Consider the following 22,545-nt stretch of genomic DNA (forward strand, 5'->3'; position numbering starts at 1 on the left):
ACTAGCAGGTTAAATAGTAATTTAGGCACTGGAGTTATTCAGATTGTTAGGATGGTCTATGAGACAGTTTTGACTTTTGCCAACTAGTGCTCTTCCAAAGGGTTCCCAGGCATACTTCAGGAGTTGCCCCAGGCCAGGGCTCTAACAGGCACTTAGCTCCCTGGCAGGACATGCCAACATCCCTGGCAGGATGGCTGCACGCAAAGGCTGTTTAACAGTTGTTGAATATATACTGGAGGATGGTCCAGGGATGTTTATTTTACTAATACAGATGTAGCCATATAGCTTGGAGCTTGTATTTTTATTGTTGTTGCAAATAACATTGGGATCACTGATTGCTCTTGTCTCTGCCGCRCACTCTTTGTATGCTACCATCTACTTCAGCTAAGCTACACAGATGAGTACATATGGTGTCAACTTCTGTTTTACAGCAACTACCAGTTTGTCACTTGTCATCAAGTTGAAGCCTGTAGCAAAAAGGAACAGTAAGAGCAGCTCTAGGGAAATGCACAAAGAAAGGCAGAGGTAGGCTTTCACTGCAGCTGCACTATATGAAAGCCCAAACCATGGGTCTCACCTTCCTTATTGATAGTGAGGGGAATGTTGTGGACTGTCTGCAGCTTCACGCAGGAGTTTGTCAGCATCTGCAGCTCCACTGATGTGAGTGAGAAGCTTTTAAAGCCTGCCAAGGAGGTTCAAAGGAGCAGTTAAAATTCAATGCAGAAACTGGATGCACATTCCCTCGTTCTGGGTGTACACTGGAGAGCAGCTCCCTGTGACAGTACCATGGTGCTTATGGCTGTACTGCTGCTGCAGCCCAGCTCTGTTTAGGGCATGTTTAGTTACTCTCTGGTGTAAAAAGTCTCAGGGTGGTGCACAGGAAGCAAGAGGGACTCTTATTTTCTTGCAAAGTCAAAAAATACCCATTCCAAAAAGTATTTCTTCAGGCTGGAGCCAAGTAAAAGGGTGCAGCTGTTCCCTCAACCCAGAACTCCAGAGAGCTCTGATCTCCAGGGGCAATGGAAAATCCCTTGATGTTGAGTGCTGTCCCCACACATTCACTGTGTGGTGTTGCAAGCAAAAGTCCTTCAGACAGGCTCAGATGAAGAAAGACAAAAGACACCCATGTTGTGCTGCAGATGTTGCTGCATGTCCATCTTTCCCTAGGGAGCCCTGCCCCACACCTCACCCTCTGGATTCCTGCTCTCTAATGAAGTAGCACAGCAGTATTTGTGCCATTGCCCAGCTGAGGGACACTCACATTTCTTCTGCTGTTCCCGGATGTTCTCCCTCCACTCTGCCCTTTCATAGTCCGAAGAAATGAGGAACGTGTAACTCTACCCAGGAAAATAGAAGAAAAGAGGGTAAGCATTAGTCTGACCCACCACCAAGGGCAGGCTTGCCTCCCACACCTTCTCCCGGGGGAGTTCTTGTATGCGCTGTCCTTCTAGTATTGCTGCCGGTTACCCTACGCCACTGCTTCGTCAGCGACAGGCAGCGTGCCCTTCCCAGCAACGTGCCAGCGGGACCAGTACGGACTCCTGCAGTCAGAGCCTTCACCCTGCAAACAGCAGCTGGGGTCTTGGCAGCATAAGCTCCCATGACAGCTCCACACTGCTCCTTCCTCGCAACACTCGTGCCAGGAAACCCAAAAGCCTTTACCGCAGGCCGAGACACTGATGCGAGCTGAGGAAGCAGAGGCCAGTCCGCGCATTTGCACTGACTACTGACAGAATCTTGTGAGAATCCTTTGCCCAGTGCATGCAAAGGCCACGGCGAGCAGTTACAGCGCCCCCAGAGTAGAGGGTACCGCTGGCACACTGAGCATCCCACAAAGCTAAAGGAGGTTCCTCACAACCATTCAGCAGCCCTGGTGCCAGATGCAGCGTGCAGACTGGAGGAGGGAGCCCCGAGTGCACAAAACCTTCAACTTGAAGGTGAGACTAGACTTGCTGCAGAGCTTTATCTTAGGTGAAGAAAGCAGTTTCTATTGCTCTGCCAGGGCAGCTCCAAACACAGACAGGTGCTGAAGTAGGGGAATAATTTCTAACTTTATTTTTTAAATGCCAATGTCACATGCAAATGAATCAAGATGTCACCATAGCCTTTGGTGTAAGCAAAGGTTTGGTGTCTGCTGCCTTGGAAAGTGCTTTCAGGCCAGACACTAGAGGACAAGAAAGATGCACGAAGATCTCATTGTGCAACAGCGTATACGAACACACCCACCCACAGTTTGACCTCTGTCTTGTACACAAGGTCCGTGGGAGACCAGAAGAGCCACTCACCTTGCCATTGCGATTGTGCACCCGGAAAGCCATGTTGGGAGACATCAGCAGCAGGAGGGATTCCTGCTCCGAGAGCTTCTTTTTCAACCTCTCAATGACCTTGCTGCCCTTATTGGCCCTCTGAAGGGAAGGAGAGAAAGGGAGAGAGAGGGCACAAAGGTCATTCTCCAGCACCTGCCCCCATTTACACTGACACAGATTTTCAGACCAAAAGTCTCTTCCCTCTCTGAGTAGCCAAATGGCTGCAGCCAGGAGAAACACTGTCAACAGGATCCCCAGGGCTCTGAGCTGCTCAGGGAGAAGGCACTTTGTAGCCCAAGCAATATCTGTGCAGTCAGACTCGGCTCTGTGCCCCAATTCTAGCCCTCCCAGATGAAGAGGCAGAGCATGCTCGCTGCCCTAGCTGTACCCCACATTTTCATTCCAGAGGCTGCAGCATCATGCCACTGGGCAGCCATAGCACTGCTCCCCGAGCATCCCTAGCTGAGGGGATTGTGAGCCCAGAACTCTGGAGACAGAGTGCTCTCCCACCCACCACCTGGCAACACATTTTCAGCAGAGGTCACCTAAATACAAGGTCTTGGATAAAACCCAGTCCCAAAGCCAGTCACATACATTGTTTGGCACTGACGCACCAAAATCCATATCTTAGACACCTGCACTCTGTAAGTAAGAGGCTTCCACGGTATTCCTCTTAAATCTTACTTTTCCAGGAAACCCTCTCTGAAAGCCAGCCAGGGCAGAGAGTGAGAAGTATGTTCTTCGGAACTGTGGGGGATAATCTTCTCATGGCACATGCAATGTTACTCATATCCTGCTCTACACACCAGCAGGTTTTTGGTTTTCAAACTCTTGTTTCTCTTTTGGGTGGCACGATGGTTTGGAGTCTAATGGCCCTGAGAAAACATGTCTTGCAAGCAAAGAGAAGCCCAGGCCAGGGACACTACATCTATGTTTAGACTGTCCAGTCAGAATACTTGGTGTTCTCCATACATCTGCTGGTGCATTGACACCAGTGAGGTCAGAAATGCTTGAAGGGCATAACTGACCCAGCAAAAATTCATAAGTACCTTGTTTCTGACCAAAATCACTTGCAGGATCATAGTTAGATAACCAGAAGCCACACTCCTAGCGCTTCTTAAGTCCACAGCGTAAGAGCTCCATCCTCCACATGGATGTTCTGGGATAGCACTGTCACAGATGGTCTCACACAAGSAGAAGAGCTGCTGTGTACAACTACAGGGTCTTTTATTGTTCCTGCCTGCCCACAGGACAACATCATACAAGCAGTGCACTGGGACAAGTAACGATGGATCGCACAGCTGTCTATATGCCACTCATACCACAGTTGCACCACAAGCCTCTGCTGAACAGTGAGTCTTAGCAAGATTCTCCACGCTACGCAGCTCTGGGAATGCTGTTTCTACCAGCACCTCATCTCAGCAAAGACTGTTCTGAACTGAGCCTGTTCTGCACTTGGGATGGAGTGTTCAACTCGTTTTACCTTTTCTCGTTGGATGTCATTCTTGATCTGGGATATCTTGATCTTCATGGCATCCAGCTCCTCATCAGGCACCAGTGGGATATTGGGCACTGCCTCAGACTCATCCACCATTTGAAAGCTAAGGTCAGTGAGCGGGATGTACCATTTGCAGTCGTACTGCTGGCTTTTCCTGAAAGACAAAAGGTCTGTACCTTTAATATTACTGGTGCTCAGAATGCTCACTCCCCCTTCCCATGAGTCCTTCACCATTACAGTTCATAAGGTACAGAAATGGGAACAACCTCACTGTGACTCYTATGTGAAAAAAAGTCCGGTAAAGGGCTGCTTTCCAGCAGGAAGGGCCAATAGCCAGTACAGCACACATGGAAGCAAGTTGTTTTATCATCTGGTTCTTTTCATCCTAAGAAATCACAAATATCTTTTGCAATCCCTTTCAGTCCAGCCCTTTCTTTATTTGAAGCCACTGTGAAGGCAGAGTTCAGCAGTCATGCCGTGCTTCTGACTGGGCTGCTACCTGTGGATCTAAACCCCGGCGTCTCCTGCCTGAGCTAGGAGGGCTAGGTGGGACAGATGAGCCAATGCATAAACCTCTGTGTAATCTAACCAGAAAAGAGGGACAGTAACTAAAGCTCATGATTGCTGTTCTCCAGTGCTTTCACCAGGATAATCAGGTTTCCTTTTTTATCATTTCATGTGGTTTCTTCCCTCTCTACCTCTCCTATCAGGAAGATACACTCTTGGGAATGTCCCACTCTTTTGAAGGTTCCTTCCCCACAAGCATGTGCTTCAAAAGGGACATGGACAACTGGTTGCTTGAGGAGGACAAGAGGAGGAAAGGAGTCTCCTAAAGCAGAATATTCACCAAATGAAGAGAAGCCTTGTCTATTTAGGGCAGATAGGTTGGTAAAGTTTCCTCCCTCCTCAGTTTTGACAAATGTCAATGAAACTGTTTGTATAGCTGTACTTTGGGGCAAATGGGAAACACAGTCCCTTTATTGCACTTGCTCCATTTTACTGCAAAACTTAACTGGCTGTAGCTGCAAGGCCAAAATGAATAACCTCAGTAACAAAAGGAAAAGGGAGTTAGAAAACATGAATGGCATTTTTCCAGAATACCCAAAGCTACAGCGTATCCTTTTTTCCTAGAAGGGTTCTTGGAAAAATAAAAAAGGAAAATAAAACACCTTTCCTGAGGGATCAGGACTTGGCCAAGGTCTCATATGACGGGCAATGCTACTTTGCTGAACGTATCCTGTCTGACTACATCTGACTGTGGTTACTCAGGTCTGGGGTATTCATATTCAASTATCATTGCAGCCTGAACCCAGGACTCTGCTGAAGCTGAGGTGCAAGGCATGTAGTCCAGAAGAGAAACCTCACCCTCCAATCTGCTTCTTGAGCTTGGCACAAAGGAACAGATCAGTGAAAAGAAAGACATGACGTAGTTTGCGAGCCCCTTCAACCAGCTCCACCATGAAACTGTCCTTCAGGAGCTGCCGGTGCTGGTGAAAAACAGAAAAGATATTTTAGTTAGTGCAGGATGGGTCCCAGACAAGGCACCAAGCCTCCCTCAACAACACATTCCTTAGACATGACTCCTGCAAGAGCCAATTCAGTAAAATGGTCCAGTTCAGAAGAACGGCTGTTAAAAGGTCATTGCTGCCAGCTGTGCTCCCTGCTGCTCTCTCTCCCAGGAGTAGCTATGGTCAGGCAGCTCCTCCCTCACCTGCCCCCAGGTCAGACAGACCTGAGGCCTCYCGATCACCTGTGCCTGAGCACAAGCTTAGTTTATGGTGAGTCACCGCCAGGCCTCTGTCGTAGCCAAGGGCCAGCATCATCTCCCCGCAAACCAGCAGGGAGCAGCAAACACCGCTTTTCTACCCAGGCTTCTCCTCTCTCTGGAGTCACTTACCCAGCCGCTGAATTGAGCTCAAGCTACCCCACCACTGAAAAAGAGGAGCCCATCAGCACCTCCACGTCCCCTCCCCAACAGCAATTTGTCAACATTAACAGGTTGATATCATTGCTGCTTCCTTATTACAAGTGCTGTTAAGGGATGATTCTTGAATAAAATGTGTATCTACCAAACTTATCAGTAGTCCCTCATCAACCTGTGTTTAAACAGGACCATCTGGATATGCTCCCTCTTTCCAAATGCCTATTTAAAGCCCTTTTATGTTTCATATAAAATTTCCCCAAACCTAGAAGATGCAAAGAAGCTGCACAGCCTTGGTGTCTTTTTTTCCTGTTTCTAGTTCCAGGTAGCTTTACAGCCTCCTAAATAAGAGGCACACACTGGAGGGCAGAAGCATCTCTTTCCTAATTCCCTTAGGGTCACTCCATGGTAACAGAGGTGAAGGTGGGAGTGCTGGCACGGAGGGGAATGGCCACGTGCCGTTATGAGCCAGGCAGGAGTTTCAAGCCCAGCTGTGTGCTCAGGCCTCCTGCCCTGCTGTCAGGATCAATAGGAGCCAGAGCGCACATCCAGATGAACAGAAACCTCCCACTGATTTTCAGAACAGATGTAAGGGGTATTCATCTCCGGGCACATTTATTTCCCACAAATCTGTATAACTGTCAGCGCTGCCTTGCTTCAGGGCTGGTAAAAGCAGGCACCATCAGCTTCTCCACACAAGCCTGCTAACGCATTTCTCCTGGCCCACAGCATTTCCTTGCTATTCCAGCTCTGAGGATGCCTCTCCCCTGGCACCAGTGAGGGACATTTTACACATACAGTACGTGCCTAGATGGCACCATGGCGGGTGACAGAGAGATCTGCTCGCACTGTCCAGTGCTAGCCAACATCTCCCCCTGCTGTTTTACCGCCAGCATTCTCCAGGCCCATGCACAGGACTCGCCGGTGACACTTGCTCCCGACCTGCAGCATCTCTGCTATTGCCACGCTGGGAAACACAGACACAGACCTCCCTTTGCAGGAGGCAGCTGGGCTCAGCTGTGCAGCCGTACGCAACAGGAAAGCGGTTAACCTGGGCAAGGTCAGGGCATCCAAACCAGAATTCATGCCTCCATCTCCCAAAGTTATGCCCCGCGGGTTTTACTTGCTGCATGACTTAACAAGCCCCGAACACATTTATTGCGGAGGGCGTGGGAGCACGATCCCCCACACTGCCTCTTCCCTCTACCACCCCTCCCCTCTCGGCTCTCCAAAATGAAAACAAACCACATCGGCCCTGAGCCCAGCAGGCATCACGGCAGGGAACACGAGGGAGAGGAACGTCCTTAAGGCTAATTCCTGTTTCCCCACTCCATCCTACAGCACCCTAAACTTCCTGACATGGGCCAAGAGCCTGTGTTTTCCTGTCTGCAGCTGCACTAACACCACAGCTGGCTGCTAAAGCACTGATAGCAGTGTCAACATCTTGTCTCGGCGCTGCCTGCCGTTACACAGCGGTCCTGCAAATCGTGAGGAGCAGCAGCAAAAGCTGCACCTTTTTGGCAGGGCCAGGAAGTCAGGCTGCTCCCTAGCAGGCTGTCGCACAGTCTCTGGGCAGGAGTCTGTGGAGATCTGGTATCCAGCAGTGATTCAGGCTTGGAAAGGCCTGTACATATGTTAATGTTTATTTTTAGGTGGGCGTGATCCTCYTGGCTTCTCCTCAGTGGTTTTGGAGAGAACGCCTGCCTGCATGAATGTCTCTGCTGCTGATGTGCACTTGTGCGTGCCTTCCCCCTCCTGCCACAACCCCCAGGTAGGCAGGGAACTAGAAACATCCAGCTTGAAAATTAAATAAATAAAAAGGAGGAGGTGTCATGTCAGTAGTGAAACACTCTCCACAGCTGCAAAGAATTTCATTTGGGAGAAGTAATGAAGCAGGGAAAGAGAGATTTTCTCAGCAAGCCAAAACCCTAATCTCAGGTTTCTAGATCTGATGCATATTAATTACGCTGCAAATCAGCTCAGCTCCTCCGGGGCAATGAGAACAGCTCCTTGTTGCCAGCCCAACCTCTGCTCATTGTTCTTGGGTGCAAAGATGTTCTCACAGCTTGCTCACCTCTGCTATGCAGCTGCTATATGACATTGTCCCTTCCCCACCTGGCAGTGACGTGGCAGGTCCTGACCTGGTCCTGCGTCCCTCTGCCAGGCACTGGCAGGTGTGTGAGACTCAGCATAAAGATCAGCGCAGAGCCCAGCTCAGCACCCGGAGGACAGTTCCTAGCTGACAAATGTCACAGACTAATCCAGAGCACGGACTGAGCACTCCCTCCCTCCTGGGAAGAGGTCTCTGGTGGCAGGGACAAGCCTGCAACATGGCCAACCCTGGTGCTTCTTCACAGGCCAAGGAGAGCACAGGCCCATGAGTGCTGCTGGAGGATTATGAAGGACCATGGCTCAGCCCTAGATCTGCCCTTGGTTCTGGCAGTAGTCCAGTACCATCATCTAAACCAGAGTACTTTGAGGACAAGCGTGTCCTGCAAGCAAAGGGAGGCCCATGCAGAGGCCCCAGGGACTGGAAACCCTTGTGCCAGGCCTCTGCAGAGTGAGAAAAGGAGAGCCTGTCAGTATTCCCTTATAGTAGTGAGGCCACAGACCTCCCCACACAGTCTGCCCGGGGCCACCCAGGCAACCCTTTCTCCTGCCTGTGGAAGTCACACCTAACTTGCCACCTGCACAATCCCTGACTGCCATCATCCAGGCAGACTTTCTCCAAGCAGCCTCACTCTCTGTCCCACATCTCCCCTAAACCCAGGGAGGAAGATCAGCCATAGGATGCCAAACAGGGCTGTGATTCAACAGCCTTCATACTTGCCATCTGGGACTGAGGTACCACTCATTTGCACAGAGTTTATTTTGGCTGGCACTCCTAGGTACAAGTTACCCAGATCAACGAGACACAGTGCTAATGAGAGGCAGCAAAAACCCCCTTGAGGCAGGATCTCTCAGAAAGAGAGCTGGGTGGGAGGAAAACAAGGCTTGATTTTCTAAGTTTGCCTGGAACAGAAGTAAAGGGGTAGAAGGGACATAGTCCAGTCAGCAGCTCAGAGGGAAACATTAAGCTTCCCAGAGCTTTCATTCTTCATTTCTTCTCACTAACGAACTGGTTGGGAAGGTCTTCCTGCAGTAAGGAGCTGACATCCCACCAATGAATAACCAAACATCTGGGGAGGAGAGAACAGGAGAAGGGGTTTGTGGATCAAGTGAGGAAATCTTTCCTGACAAGGGTGTGGGGCTTGATGGTAGATACACCTACCAGCTTCTCTTTGAAAACAGGACTTAAATCGTTAGGGCTGGGCACAACAGGCATGCCCCAGGCTGCTCAGCATCAGTGGAGCAGAGGAGGAGGACTTCCAGTAAAGGGTCACATCCTTTGTTGCAAATGATTCATCTTGTCGGGAGGGTTCAAGCAGGTCAGAGGGAAACAATAAAAGGATTTCCCAATTGGCTCACCAGATCCCTGCCAAGCCCCACAGTGAGGGAGTGCGGGGCACCTTCCCTGACCTCCCAGCATGAGTCAGCCCATCCTACCCCACCCTGGGGGGAGCCAGCAGCCCCCTAGAGGCACTGCTGGTCCTTGCTAGGGCTCACTCATGGTGCCAGCGCTACCTCAGCTCCAAAGGCCTCCTCTGGCAGTGTGGGAACCAAAGCCCGCTTTGGTCAACTCCTCCCACCTAGCTTAAAGGAATTTCTCTTGCTGAAAAGGGTCTCCTGAAACATGAGGTCTTCTGGCTGGCTGACCCTGCTCTATGTGAAATACAACACCCTGTGTGGGGGAGACCATCTCTCTGCTTTGTTTCCAAAGTTATTCTGTTTGCTAAAGTTACCAAAGGTGCTAAAGGTTTCTCAAAATACCCTGGAGTGACATATAGGTTACAGAAACACCAAAGAAACAACCAAGAAAACAAGGGCTTAATATCAGAGTGGCAGTAGGGTGGCAGAGTGGCTCCCTCTCTTCCAYAGACAGCCCCAAGACTGGCAGTTGTCCAGTCCAGGAGCTTGGTAGAGCTATAGAAAGATATTTGAGGAGGTCTAGGGCAAAACTTCAATTTTGTATCACAGAGGAGGGAATTAGGATCATTTGTAGCCTCTCAACTAGAGCCTGGGCAGACTGCTACCTTCTAGGGGCTGTTGCTAAGCTCCTGTATTGGTGCCTAGTTGAGTTTCACGCCTCCTTTGTAGTCCCTGCTTTCCCTTTCATGTTTACACCTGCCTCTTCTCCCATCTGCCTCAGTGCTCTGGACAAAAGAGCTCTTTCTCTACATCTTTCACTACTCGGGATATCCTCTTTGGGTTACCTACTGCTGTCCTCCTCCTCTTACTTCTGCCACTGAACATCTCCCCCTCCTCTGCTACTAGCCTCACGCCTACCTGCATGCTCATCTAGTCATCCTACAGTGTTTTTGTGCTGTTTGCATATGATAAATCCTGCTGTTGTCATGTACCATTTAACTACAGGAAGTGCCGCAGAAGACCAGTTTGTCTGAGAGATGTTGCAAGAAGTGGAATTTAAAAATCTGCTCATCCAGAATCACAGCTCTGCAAAGGGCTGTCTCCTCACGTGAGTGCGAGGAAAGAGCTCATCCGATGTAGTGACAGCAGAGGCCTGCGGCATGCGTGGGTGAGAGCCCCAGGAAGGACTGGAACATGTGTGATGCAGGAGGAGGAGGGTAAAAGCAGGAGATGGGTATTGGCACATGTCAGTGAGGAAGAGGTGGTTTGGCTTTCTGCAGAGCGTAGGAAGAAAATGATTCCTCGTGTGTGTGTGTGTTGCAAGACCAGCACTGCAGAATAAAGGGATGCTCTGCCCAGGGAGCTAAATGGGCTGCTCCGAGTATTTTAACAGCCTTTCTTTTTTTCAAAGCTCTTGTCACTAGGAGCTCTCTGACTCCAGCTGTGAGACAGAGTGTGAAGCATCCAAGACCATTTTTGAGTGCTCTATTGCCAACATCTGCCCAGGGCCTGCAGAAGCAGTAGGCACTAGGCCTCAAGCTGTGCACGGCTGCCTGTGTCTAAGCTCAGCTCCCAGCTTTCCAAAGGCTTTAGTTTGCACTTCTGCACCCTTGCAAACCTCCTTTGTCCTCTCCCTTTCCTACCACAGTCTCTACCAAGTCAAGCAGGAGCCTACTAAGGCCTGGTTCCTTGGCTGCTGTTACAAGCCACATTCAGAAATATGGCAGAGCAGCCTGCCAAGCAGCCTCTTCTCTGCGGGGCCAGGCGGGGTGAAGGTCCACAGCAGTATAAGCTGATTCAAAATGTGATCTAAGGGGCTTGATCCCAGCAGAAACCTCCTGCCAGCCCTCTTGTGTCAGTACTGGTGCTGATGAGACCAGACACTAAGCCACTCAGCCAGTTGAGTGACCCAAAACTGAAAAAAAAMCCAAAAAAACAAAACAACAACAACAACAACAACAACAACAACAACAACAACAACAACAAAAACCTTACTTTTCAGGCAGCTCCATTCCTTCCCACCACTGTGTGGTCACACAAGTACCAGTGCCAGCAGTTGAGAGGGTGGGACTGCATGGCCAGGGGCAAGGCAGAATGGCAGCCACCACCACTCGGCTTGGTTTGAACTGCCCTAGAACACCACCCTGCAAAGAGCATTATTAGACGAGCAGCAAGCAAGGAAGGGACCACCTTCTCCCAAGGAGCTCTGTGATTTCAGCAGTTTCATTAACTCCTGCTATACAAGAACAGGCTGAACTAGCTGGAAACACAAACCCTAATTTCTGTCAGGGGAAGACAACACAAGGTCCACAGCCATTTACATCCAGGTTCAGTTGGAAAGAGCCGTGCAAACCACACAGCTCACTTGTTAATAAGACCAGAAAGGGTTCTTATGCCTCCCTTCCAGGCTATAACACTGGCACATACTTCACCTCATGCATTCAGCTTCCTGCCCCACCAAGTAGATCTTCTTTATGCAAGTCAACAGGACAGTGGTGAAGAAGGATCAGCAGTGAGCAAACAAGATGCCTGGCTCCATGGTTGCAGGCAAGCAATCCACTGACAGCAGGGGAAGATTCTCCACCACTCACATGCTGCGAGTCAGATGGTACTGTGCTACTAAGACCCCCTTTGCCCCTCTCCATGCATTTGTTTCGTTATCTAGAGGGTTGATGAAGTGGATGCCTGGAGTTAATCCATCAAAAAAGTAAAATCACAAAAGTAGAAAGATGGGAAGGAGGGAGCAGAGAATGGAGCAGATCAGAGCTGAATGGAGACAGGAGATCCAGAAGCCAAGATAAGCCCTTCCCCAAACTCTCCTGGCTACCTCTTGTTGACGTCTACCAAAGGCTCAAACTCTTGGCACAGCACCCTTCTCCAAACGTACTGGAACTGTGTGGGGGCTGAAATTCTCAGGACAAGAGCAAAAGAGCAACAAAACAATCATCATGTCTTCACTCCTCCCCACACTCTTTCTTTTGGGCCTTACTGTGAGGATAGATTCAAACCTTTCTCCAGACTGTGAAGGGAGCAAGATGTGAGGATGCATCCTGCTCCTCACCCAGGGCTCTCGTGCTCAGCCAGTCAAATTCAGCCTCCAGGCCATACTTGCCTTTTCATTCCCATCGAAGTGCTGAGTGAACCACTGGTGAACAGGCTGGGCCTGGTTCTCTCCTGGCTCCTCCAAGCACCAACTCACAGCAAACCACAAAGCGGAAAGGACTAACTAGCTACAGAGAGCCTGGCAGGCAGCGAGGGCCAAACTGTTCTTAGCATTCCCTCAAATCCCGGTTTGCATGCTTAACCCACCAATACGGTTTTGCATAGCCCTTTCTGTGCCTTTAGTGAACGGCTTTACTCCCTTCATGCCCATCTCCTCGCAAGGTCTGCCCTACCTGGAATGCTCATTCAGGCCAGCAAATTAAACCAGGTCCATATGGCACAGAAAACGCCCAGTTTACATGCATAAACCTTGAATGAGAGAAGAGTTCACTGAGCCAAACAGGGCTGGGGGGGGCAGGTGTGCTGGAAGGACACCTGACATCAGGCAGGAAGACAGCAAGCAGGACAGACTGAGCCAGTGCCCCCCGAGCAGGGGATCACCTTCTGCAAAAGGGAGGAAGACTGTGCTGATGAAGCTGTCCTCTCTCCTGACCCACACTTCTCTCCTTAGCAGCCTGTCACTAGGGAGATTAACCACCGGCTGCTTTCCCCAGTTCAAAGCGATCATGTAAAAGAGAGCTGGAGCGAGAGGCTGGCAAAGGAGATTTGACTCCTCCCTGTGCTGCACTCAAAGGAGAAAAATATTCCACATAAAAGACAAGGACTGGCAAAAAAAGATAACTGAGATCAGCACCTAAGCAATACGTGAGGGAAAAGGGCTGCTTTCTCTCCTTCCATTCCACCAAGGAAATTTCAATGGGAGGAAGAAAAATAATGAAAAAAGCCATCAAAGCAAGCTGGTGATTCATTAAAATAAAAAATGCATTATGCATTGAGAGCAGTCAATTACGAGATGTAAACTGCACACTGTCCTGTCACCCCAGGGAAAGCACAGGCAAGGGGAGTGGGAGGAAAGGATAAGTAGAAAAGGAAAGATTTACAGGCATAAATAAAACCCGTTCTGACCCCAAGCTGAGTAGCTTGTGGGAAGCAGCAGCCGTTGCTAACCCACATGGAGCAGCTGGGAGCCCGCTTGTGTCCTGGATGACTATGGAGAAAGCGAACATACTCCAGACTCAACTGAGGTGACAACTGGGGCACTGTCCCTCTGAAAAAATGCGGGATCTCGGGATCTTGGTGCCAAATAACCGAAGGAAGTAGCCATCACCAGATTCCCAGAGAGGAAGGCAAACAGGGGAAGCACCATAAACAAGTTCCTTTCTCCCTGGGCTCAGGTCTAGCTGCRTGTGGCACAGGTGAGTGGAGGCACAAAGGGCTCCCAGTTCCCTCCAACACACTCACAGCCCCCAGCTTGGGTTCATCCTCTTCTCACCCTCCCCACATCATACATGGAGTCATTGCAGCACCAGTGAAAGCATGAACAGGCCGGCTGAGCCCAATCCTGACAGGTCTCCCCTTCCTGCTTTGTAGGATCTGACAAATGCTCTGCTCCAAAGAGTGATCATCAGGATTATCCTCCCGAGYCTGCCCCTCAGCCAGGCTCTGCTACTTCATTAGGATTCTGCGTGACACTTTTCAAAGCCCGCATCCCTCACTGAGATGCTGACAGACAACCGAGAACACAGAGCGCTCCCTCCCCTGTGAGGGGCCATTCCAGCCTGCGATGTCTGCTATGACTCAATCAGCATCCGCTTTAATGAGGCCTTCTACTACCTCCGAGGCCCTGGTGACTGATGTCTGAGCTGCTATCTCAGTCTCCAGTTGCTCAGCCCCTCCTCTTCTCAGCTGCAGTCTTCCTCAGTTGACAAAATGAGACTATAAGCAACAGTTACAGAACAAATGGTGCACCCAGTTCCCAGCACCGTAGCTTCTAGGGAATCTTCTGCAGCTGAAAATAAGTTTAACGGCTAAAGGCAGGTATGTTTAGCTCACAGGATTTGGGAATAAATCTTGAAGGTTCACTCTAAGCTAACAATCTCTTGGGCTTTGTAGGAGATGTTTCYGTACAGGTCACTTTTGATCAGCCAGTGCCTCTGACACCTTACTGCAATCCCTCTTACACATACACTATCTGAGCTGCACTTCTCTCCCATGCAACCTCCTACAYACTTCTGTCTCTTAACACTTCCGTCAGTCTTGGCCCTTACTCAGAAAGGACTGAATTCTCTTCTAATGAATTACGAGGCAGATGAATCAAGCACAGCAAAGCATGCAGGACTTTACCGTTGGGTAATTCTACACTTTTCTTGCACAACACCACAGGCAGGTAAGGGAACTGAACGTTTTAGCACTTTCTGGGCCTAGTCCAATTCCTAACAGAACTGAGAGGAGTTGTATCACACCCGTAGGAGCCAAACTCCTCCCTTAACTTTCCCAACCTAGTCCATTTGTTTTGCTTCCTAGTTCCGTTTACAACATTATTCTTTAGAAATGAGCATGCACAAAGTGAACGTCATCATGAGAATGAAGATTTTGGAAAACTGCTGGGGTTGTTGCTCTTTCCTAATTGTGATTTCAGATGCATCTTTCCCTTTTTCTCCTCCTAGGCGTCCTGTTTGGTTTCAGTTTGCATGTAAAATACAAATTCTTCTATGTGCACAGGAATATGAATATGCATTATAGCAATGATGTATGACAAATAGTTATAACAATGCTAAGGACAAAATTCTAAACCTACTTTTCCTCTGGGTTTCCAAAGAGTTTTCCAAGCAGAAAACAGGAGAGCTGTACTACATCCTTTAGAGAACAAGGACACTGCGTAAACTGTATCTTAGCAACAACAAATGAATAGCGTATGTTCCCAGCCCGCTGCACAGAAAGGCACAACCAGTATTTAGGAACTGACATAATAACTAACGCAAGAAGACTCACCTCCCCCTTCTTCACAGTCATGGACTGCCGACGGGGAGTGATCTCCTCATTGATGCTGGAGAGGAAGTTCTGTGAGATCCGCAGGGCATCCTGGAGGAGGGGATGGTCAGGGTGGGTCACTGGAGTGTGCTTCAGCAAATCCTGCCACCAGGAATAAAAACAAAGGACAGCATCGTAACCAGCACTGGAAAGGAGAAAGGTCTGAGGTCCTCTAACTAGATCCTTGGGACAAGTTGCTCCAGCCTTTTCTTACAGATTAGAGTAAGGTTGCATCTACAGAAGAAGAGGACCATACCCTGCACTTCTCAGTAACACCACTGGAGAGGTACCCAGGGTCCTAGCCAAGGACTTCCTCTCCTTGGTGTAAAGAAAAGAGGCTCATATGCAACATGACAGCTTAATTTTTGCAGTCCTGCAGCTCCACAGAAAATTTGAAGGGAGAAGAAAATAGGGAAGGGGTCTAGAGTTTGAAAACTACCCTTTAGGTACTTACATGCAGGACAAGTGTGCTGCGTGTCACTCGATCCACTGGCTTGTATAACAGAGCTGTGAAAAAAGCAGCAGGAACATGAGAAAAGTAGCCACCCAAATACAGCCCCCTACAGAGCAACTTGTCCAACGCAACTGAATGTACAGGCACAGGTTTATTATTAATGAGCTACTAGGAAATTCCCTTCTCTAAGGTTAACATGCTACACAGGCAATAAAACACACATGAACACACAGAGGCAACAAATGTTCTCCAAGGCAAACAGATGCCCCTTTGCGAGCACACCCTGTCAGACAGCAAATGAGGAGCACACAAGGTGGCAGGGAAGAACTGCACACAGCATGGCACACTTCCAGCAGTTCTCTGGCACCCTGCCTGCTCCCACGGGTCAGAATTGGGCCTTGTGCTCTTAAAGTTGCCATGGAGGTTCCTGAAAGTTTGGCAGTGCATCCCTGCCTTCTGGTGTTCAGCATGACACTGTTGGGTGCTTCTAAAACCTGATAACAGGCCAAAAAATGAATGGAATTGGCTTTCATATTAGTCGGTATGGAAGCTCCTTGGAACATGGGTTATCTTTTACTACGTGCATGTATAAAGACAAGCACAATGGAACCTGATCTCAACCAGGCTCTAGATGCTACCATAAGGAAAAAAATACRTAAGAAGTACTTTTAGGCTGACATTTGCACTACCACTGGGTAGYGGATGTTCTCCTAAGATCATGGTAATCCTTTGATTAGCCTGTTATTGCCCAAAGGAACTGATCAGGTTTTAAGCTAGGCAGGGTCTTCCCCATGCATGCATGCAGCTTACTATGCACAGCTCTGCTACTTAGCAAACAGGAGCTGCTTTCCCAGGTAGAGCCAGAAGAGACTCCATAACCTTCCAATATTTAAAAAGACAAAGGGAACGTGGAGGTTTTGGCAACAGCCCCCACACAGTCCTGACAAACCACAGACTCCTCTGCATGGATCACTCACTTTCCAAGGAATTTTTCGTCGTCTGATCTTTAGAATCCTTTGTGCTTCTAGCCTTTAGATTCTAAAAGAAAAAGAAAACCCACGTAGCAGACCGTCAATCACCTTGAAATATCACATGTAAGAGACTCTCTGCTCCTCCAAGGGAGGGCCGAAGCCAGCATAGATGAAAGCCCTATCGCAGTCCAAGTCAGTGAAGGAAAAATGTGCTTTTCTTCTGGTAAATCCACCATTGCCATGTCACAGGCACCCATGCATCTCAAATATTAAGCAAGTTTCTTAGGAGTGCATGTCAGCAGAGATGCAGCAAAGCAGGGAACCATCTGCATGGGGATGGTGGAGTTGTTAATCACCTGCAGAGAAAGGCATGGGCATAAGGGCCCAGCCATTGTCATAGCATGTGTACACCACCAATAAATAAAGCACAGGATTGGGASTCAGGACCCTCAGGTTATACTTCCTTATGCACCTGCCCAGAGCTGGATGACCTTAGACAAATCAGTTCTCTGTTCACGGCAGAAAAGGAGCAATACCTGTGACTTTCTGTTTTGCACAGGGAGCATGAGGCTATGCGCATTAATGCGCTGAAAGTGCTCTGAAGTCCTCAGCAGGACACAGACACAAATGCAAAAGTACCATCACCATCACTCYAAAAACAGTAGGTACTGTCATGATTTCAGAATTATCCTTCAGGAAAAAGCAAAACCCAGGGATCACATTTGCATGGAGCACCCTGGGGCCTTAATCTCCATTCTGTCTTCTAGGGGCTACTATAATACTATTGAYACATTATTTTTAATAAATGGAAAAGTCCATAGGATGCATTTTAGTACTGAAAGAAAAGTAAGCACTGGGGAAGCTACTTTACTAATGAGCTGATACAACTGGAGGACAGAAGTGGCCAGGCAAAGTACCAGAACCTGGGGGAAACCCTCAGGAGAGGAGATAATAGGAGACGCTTGCGCTCTTGAGTAGCACAGCAGACGCCAACAGGCAAGCCTCATTTCAGAGCACAGAGGGAACGTTTTATTTTACCTCTTCCTCATGAAAATCTGAAGGGATGTGCAATATTATGTGTACTCAGTAGCTTTTTCAAATCAATAAACGCCCCCAGTATTATTCAGCTCTGATTATTTATCTGCTTGTTTTTAAGGACACACATCTCAAGTTCATGTTTTCTTGGCAGCTGAATTCTTCAAGATATAATCATTGCAATGCAAAGAGACCATGCACTGCAGGTACGGGTGGCCTGGGAAGCCTGAAAAAGCCTTCAAAATGCTTTGACACAAAGTGCTCCACTCAAAGGGAGGAAATCAGAGCAATCCAATACATAACATTAAAGACTATGCTTGACACATTTGCAATTTTAAACAGAAGGCTTTCCAGTGCTACCCTCTCCTCCTCTCCAAGCCAATGAAGCCTGCAGTTCCACTGACAGACATAATGCCAGCCATTAAGGGTGGCCTTTTATATCACAGTCAGCATCACCATTAGCCAGAGAAATATGTCAGAAGCTCAAATACGACTTTCTCTTCTAGGAATGCACGAAGGTGGCACAGCACTGGGAAGTTCAAAGCAATGCTGGTTGTTATGGCAAGACTCCCTGGGGGGAAAGCACGAGGGCTGCCTACAGGATAACCTCTACGAGCCCAAAGTATAAATCATGGTAAGATTCAGCCAGGCTGAAGCAATGAGTCTATGGGAGCTCACGACTCCTCCGGAAGTCAGGGCTGCAGAGCTACTTGGAGGACAGATGGAGTGACATCGCAGGGTATTAGTCAGATCCAGCCGGCTCGTGTGTCTGAATACCGTGACATTACCTCAGAGATTTCAGCAAACTGAGCGTTGGCTTGGCAGCATTTCTCTGCTGTCTCCATAGCAACTTCATAGTTATCCACAAAGGCCCGGTACACTCCCAGCTGGCTGGCCTGCAGGAAGCAAAGCACAACAAAATAAACGCTAGGGAAGAAGACAGTTTGGGATGGCCAGCCTGAGTATTAAACGATCAGGCCATGTTCCTTCAACCCAAAGAACCTCAGGGAACGCTGAACAGGGCCAGAATCGCATCTCTGGCCCGTCAGCTTTGCTTAACCAGAGMAGGTGCTGCCAAGCATCCAGCTCCATCCACCCTGAACAAGTTCACTTACTGGCCTGGGAGGATGACACATCCTTATTATTGCCATCGATTTTTCCCTTCAGTTCTGCCAGATTAGTATCTATTAATATTTTAGCTCATGGATGTAATAGGAGCTGCTGGTTATTTGCCACAAAATATGAATCAGACAGGAATGATTCAGCCCTAACAGCGCAAATGTGACCCCAGCAAGCTACTTGTTGGCTTCTGTGTGCATGGGGGACACATTAAAACAAACCCAGATATTAACCTCTATCCGCATTAGCAAACTTCATTATAAGGGCAGCAGAGTGCTGAAAATACAGAAGGGAGATTCGGAGCGCAGTCTGTCTGTTTGGAAGGCAGGGGCTGCAGTGCCYGGTGACAGAAAACGGCATGGCTTTTCAAGCAGAGGAATACGCGACTGGTCCAGATGAAGATACAGCAGGCCTCAGAGTCCAGTAATAAGCCATTACTAATCACTGGGTCTTAGCACTGATCCTGTTTGCTGACTTATGAATTGAAGCCATATTCATGCCAGGGAACATAAGATCCAGCTTGGGAAATCCCTGGGAGGGTTCCAAGCTTATCTGGATTGCAGAGCGGTTTTTGTGTTGCAGAGCTGCACAGGCTGTGCTGTAAACATCTCAGCAGCTCAAGTGTGCTTGCAAGTGCACGCTCAATAGCGAGCCAACAGGTGGAGCACTGTAGAGGACTCCACTAAAACAAAGTGGTTTGGTTTTTTTTTTTTTTTTTTAAACCAGAAGAGCTTGCACTTACCTTGTCATTTCTGCAGCTCCCCTGCCACTTCTACCCAAGAGGTGCAACAGGCAGAGCTGCGAGCTTTCCTACAGACAGCGCCCTTTCCCTCTCCTGCTCTCTCACAACTGTGTTCTCCTTTCTCTATGGAGCTTTGGCCACAAGACGACAGGAGAGAAAAAGCCACTCTCAGGAGAACATTCCCTGCACGATTTCTTCAGCTAAYAGAGGCAAAAACACAGCGAGCTATTTCCTAGGACATATTTTACTGAAAGATTAGGAACTAATCTCAACCCTCACGCCAAATGACATGGTTAGGACTGAAGTCAAAGGAAACTGTGCTCACTTATGCCAGGGATGATCTGGCCCCAGAAGAGTGGAGAGAATGAAATCTGTAGCTGCCATGGGGCACCATTCCCTGAAGAAGCTGCTGTCAGGATTACTGCTCATTTGCAGGGCTTATGACATCCGTGTTTGGACGATGCCAGCCAACATGGCAAAGCTTTAGAGCTTCTCCATTCCTGTGTGGTTTTTTCATTTCCTAGTACTCCTAAACAGTCTATTTAAGCTTTCTTTTTCCTCTTCCAAGCTTGCTGTTAAGAAAACATTTTCCATTAAAAAAGGAGCTTCCAATCAAAGCAATAATGCTCACAAAGAATTTTAATGCTGGTTTAAGTTTTTCCTTTCTCATTTAAAAAGAACATACTAAAAGCAAAAAAGCTTTGGTTAAAAAAAAAAAAAAAAAGGCTTTCAGTTAAAAAATTATTTGCCATTTCTGAAAACTATTAGTGATAATATTTTTTGTTTTGTTAAATATTTCTCTACTCTTAAAAAAGTTCTAAAGTGTTTCTTTCCTAATTATAAACAATATGTATAGTTTTTCAAAATATTCCACAAAAATGAGAAGCATATTTCACTCCATTCCTGGTGTCTTCCATCTCCCCCACTCCCCTTAGTTTCAACTGGAAAAAAGTGGACTAACCATCACAGATATTACAAATGGGTCATACTGCATGGAAGATCGCAGGAAATTCTAAAACTCCTTGCATGCACTGTCTTTGTTTTACAGTGCTTTGTTTTACAAGACGTTAAAGAAAATTAATGTTCCCAGGGACCTCAGGATAATAACAAGGATTCCAGTGTTTATCATCAGATTGCATGACGTGACCACAAGTAAACAAGTCTGCTCCAAAAGATTTGATGTACATCCTGTCTAGATGTCTTCTAATGCCTGGTGTTCTTGCTGTCTCTCACATCTAGCTGCTTCCAGCTGCCTGCCAAGAATAATTAGCTCTATCTCATCTAGTAAAGAGTTCACARTTCCCATTGACACTGTACCAAACCACCAGAAACGGACTGCTAAGGTAGCTCAGAACTTCCTGCACTAAGGCAATTTGCTTCTTTGCTTCCAATACTAATCCAACAAAACTATCCTTTCTGTTAAAAACGCAGAAGATTCAGGGGAACAGAAAAGGAGAGTGCCAGAGGGCTTAATGCCTAGGCCTTTGATCCCCATCGGCAAGAAACAGTCTTAAATAAAGGCCTAAGTAGCAGTACAGTGAGTCAAAGCTTGCTTGGCAACCCGAAGCGGTAAGGAATACATCTGGCTCTTCTTCAATTAGTGCTACCTTCATTATTGCACTCTCCTTTCAATGCAGTTTGTCAAGCTTCCACCTTCAGCAGTCTTCTGCATCTTGGCTTCAGCAACCAGCAGCAGGTGGCTTTGTCTTTGTAAACTGGTTGCTCAAATTGCATACCATGAGCTACTCACTAAGGCACCAGCTTGACCCCCTCCAGACTAAAATATGCTGGCAGTGAAAAGCGGAGTTTGATCTTGAGCTGCTGGTTCGCATGGAAAACATCATCCTCCAGGCCCATCTCCCCCTCCATAAGGGATGGAGCTGGTGCTGGGCTACACAGCTGCTAACAATTGAGTGACCCTGATAAAATGCACTCCCCATCCAATAAACCCCTCACTGGAATGTCATTCCTATCCCGAGAATCAGAGGCACCTCAGGAATGCAGAGATTCTTTTCTTTTCTAAGAAGAAAAAGCAGTTCCTTTAATCCTTTGCTTTCTGCACASGCTAGGGGAGAGGCTAAGGGGGCCAAAGGAATCTCCTAGAATGCAAACAATTTGTCATCTGGCTCAGAAACTCAGCAATTTGAATTCAGTCTCAGGAAGATGCTTTATATGTCTTTGTTCTTCACTCAGAGGATTTTGTTGAAATTACTTGGAGGAGTCTCAGCAGAAGGTTCACTGCATCAGCATAGCAGCAGGAGGAACATCAAGGCCAAGATGGTGGTAGAAGAGCAAAGCCAAAGGTGATGACCACAAAACAGAGACAAGCAGTGCAAGGTAGAGCAAAGCACCACAGAGAGAAGGGAAGTGTATGCAAGGAAGCTCAGCAATAAAGGAGAAACACTTTGCTGTCAGTATTAAAAAACACCTTTTTTAAACACTGCCATTCTCCCATCTTCCTCCCAAGCAAATGGTTTGATGRCACTGCAGACACCCTGGAGATTCAGTCTTTCTGTACAATTATATTTGTATTACTGGCCTAGTCTCAGTGGAGTCTTTAATTAAAGGCAATGAAACAGCTGCTTTTGCCCTCCACTGCAGTAAGGCAAAGCTAGAAGCCTGCTGTCTCATCCAACTACGGGCTTTCATCCCTTCAGTCTATGCAAAGTCACTGAAGTGAATTGCAGCAACACCTGTGAAATGAATGAGAGGTAACAGAAGCTTTGGTGATGGTAGCTGACTCACCAGCTTTTGGAAGAGGTCTCCTACACGTTGCTGGTGGCTCCACTGCTGCACTCGTGGAAAGAGCCCATCATAGAACTCTTTGTGGATCTCGTAGAGCTCAGGCACTTTGAAGAATATTGTCTCAATCTGCTGACTAGTCAGCACAGGCTGGGAGGTGGTGGCAGCTGCTTTCAAAGGCTTCATAGGCTAAAACAAGGAGTCAAGGAAATTGTTACCATGCAAACCAAGTACATTCACCCTTGCCACATTACAA

The 22,545-nt window shown here is 48.0% G+C and overlaps 1 protein-coding gene across 1 annotated transcript in view; it reads right to left on the minus strand.

The window, feature by feature from the left end:
* BCR (BCR, RhoGEF and GTPase activating protein) overlaps nucleotides 1–22,545 on the minus strand; it is a 101,992-nt gene that overhangs the window by 16,127 nt on the left and 63,320 nt on the right. The window contains exons 4-13 of the mRNA XM_026075111.1: nucleotides 22,293–22,478; nucleotides 18,475–18,582; nucleotides 16,658–16,718; nucleotides 15,681–15,733; nucleotides 15,188–15,328; nucleotides 5,170–5,291; nucleotides 3,790–3,958; nucleotides 2,286–2,405; nucleotides 1,262–1,337; nucleotides 578–682 (exon numbers count right to left, since the gene is read on the minus strand). Of these exons, the coding sequence (XP_025930896.1) occupies nucleotides 578–682; nucleotides 1,262–1,337; nucleotides 2,286–2,405; nucleotides 3,790–3,958; nucleotides 5,170–5,291; nucleotides 15,188–15,328; nucleotides 15,681–15,733; nucleotides 16,658–16,718; nucleotides 18,475–18,582; nucleotides 22,293–22,478 (1,141 nt within the window). The remainder of the gene's footprint in view (nucleotides 1–577; nucleotides 683–1,261; nucleotides 1,338–2,285; nucleotides 2,406–3,789; nucleotides 3,959–5,169; nucleotides 5,292–15,187; nucleotides 15,329–15,680; nucleotides 15,734–16,657; nucleotides 16,719–18,474; nucleotides 18,583–22,292; nucleotides 22,479–22,545) is intronic.

Source organism: Apteryx rowi, unplaced genomic scaffold, assembly GCF_003343035.1.
Source record: "Apteryx rowi isolate R43461 unplaced genomic scaffold, aptRow1 scaffold_40, whole genome shotgun sequence".
NCBI lineage: Eukaryota > Metazoa > Chordata > Aves > Apterygiformes > Apterygidae > Apteryx > Apteryx rowi.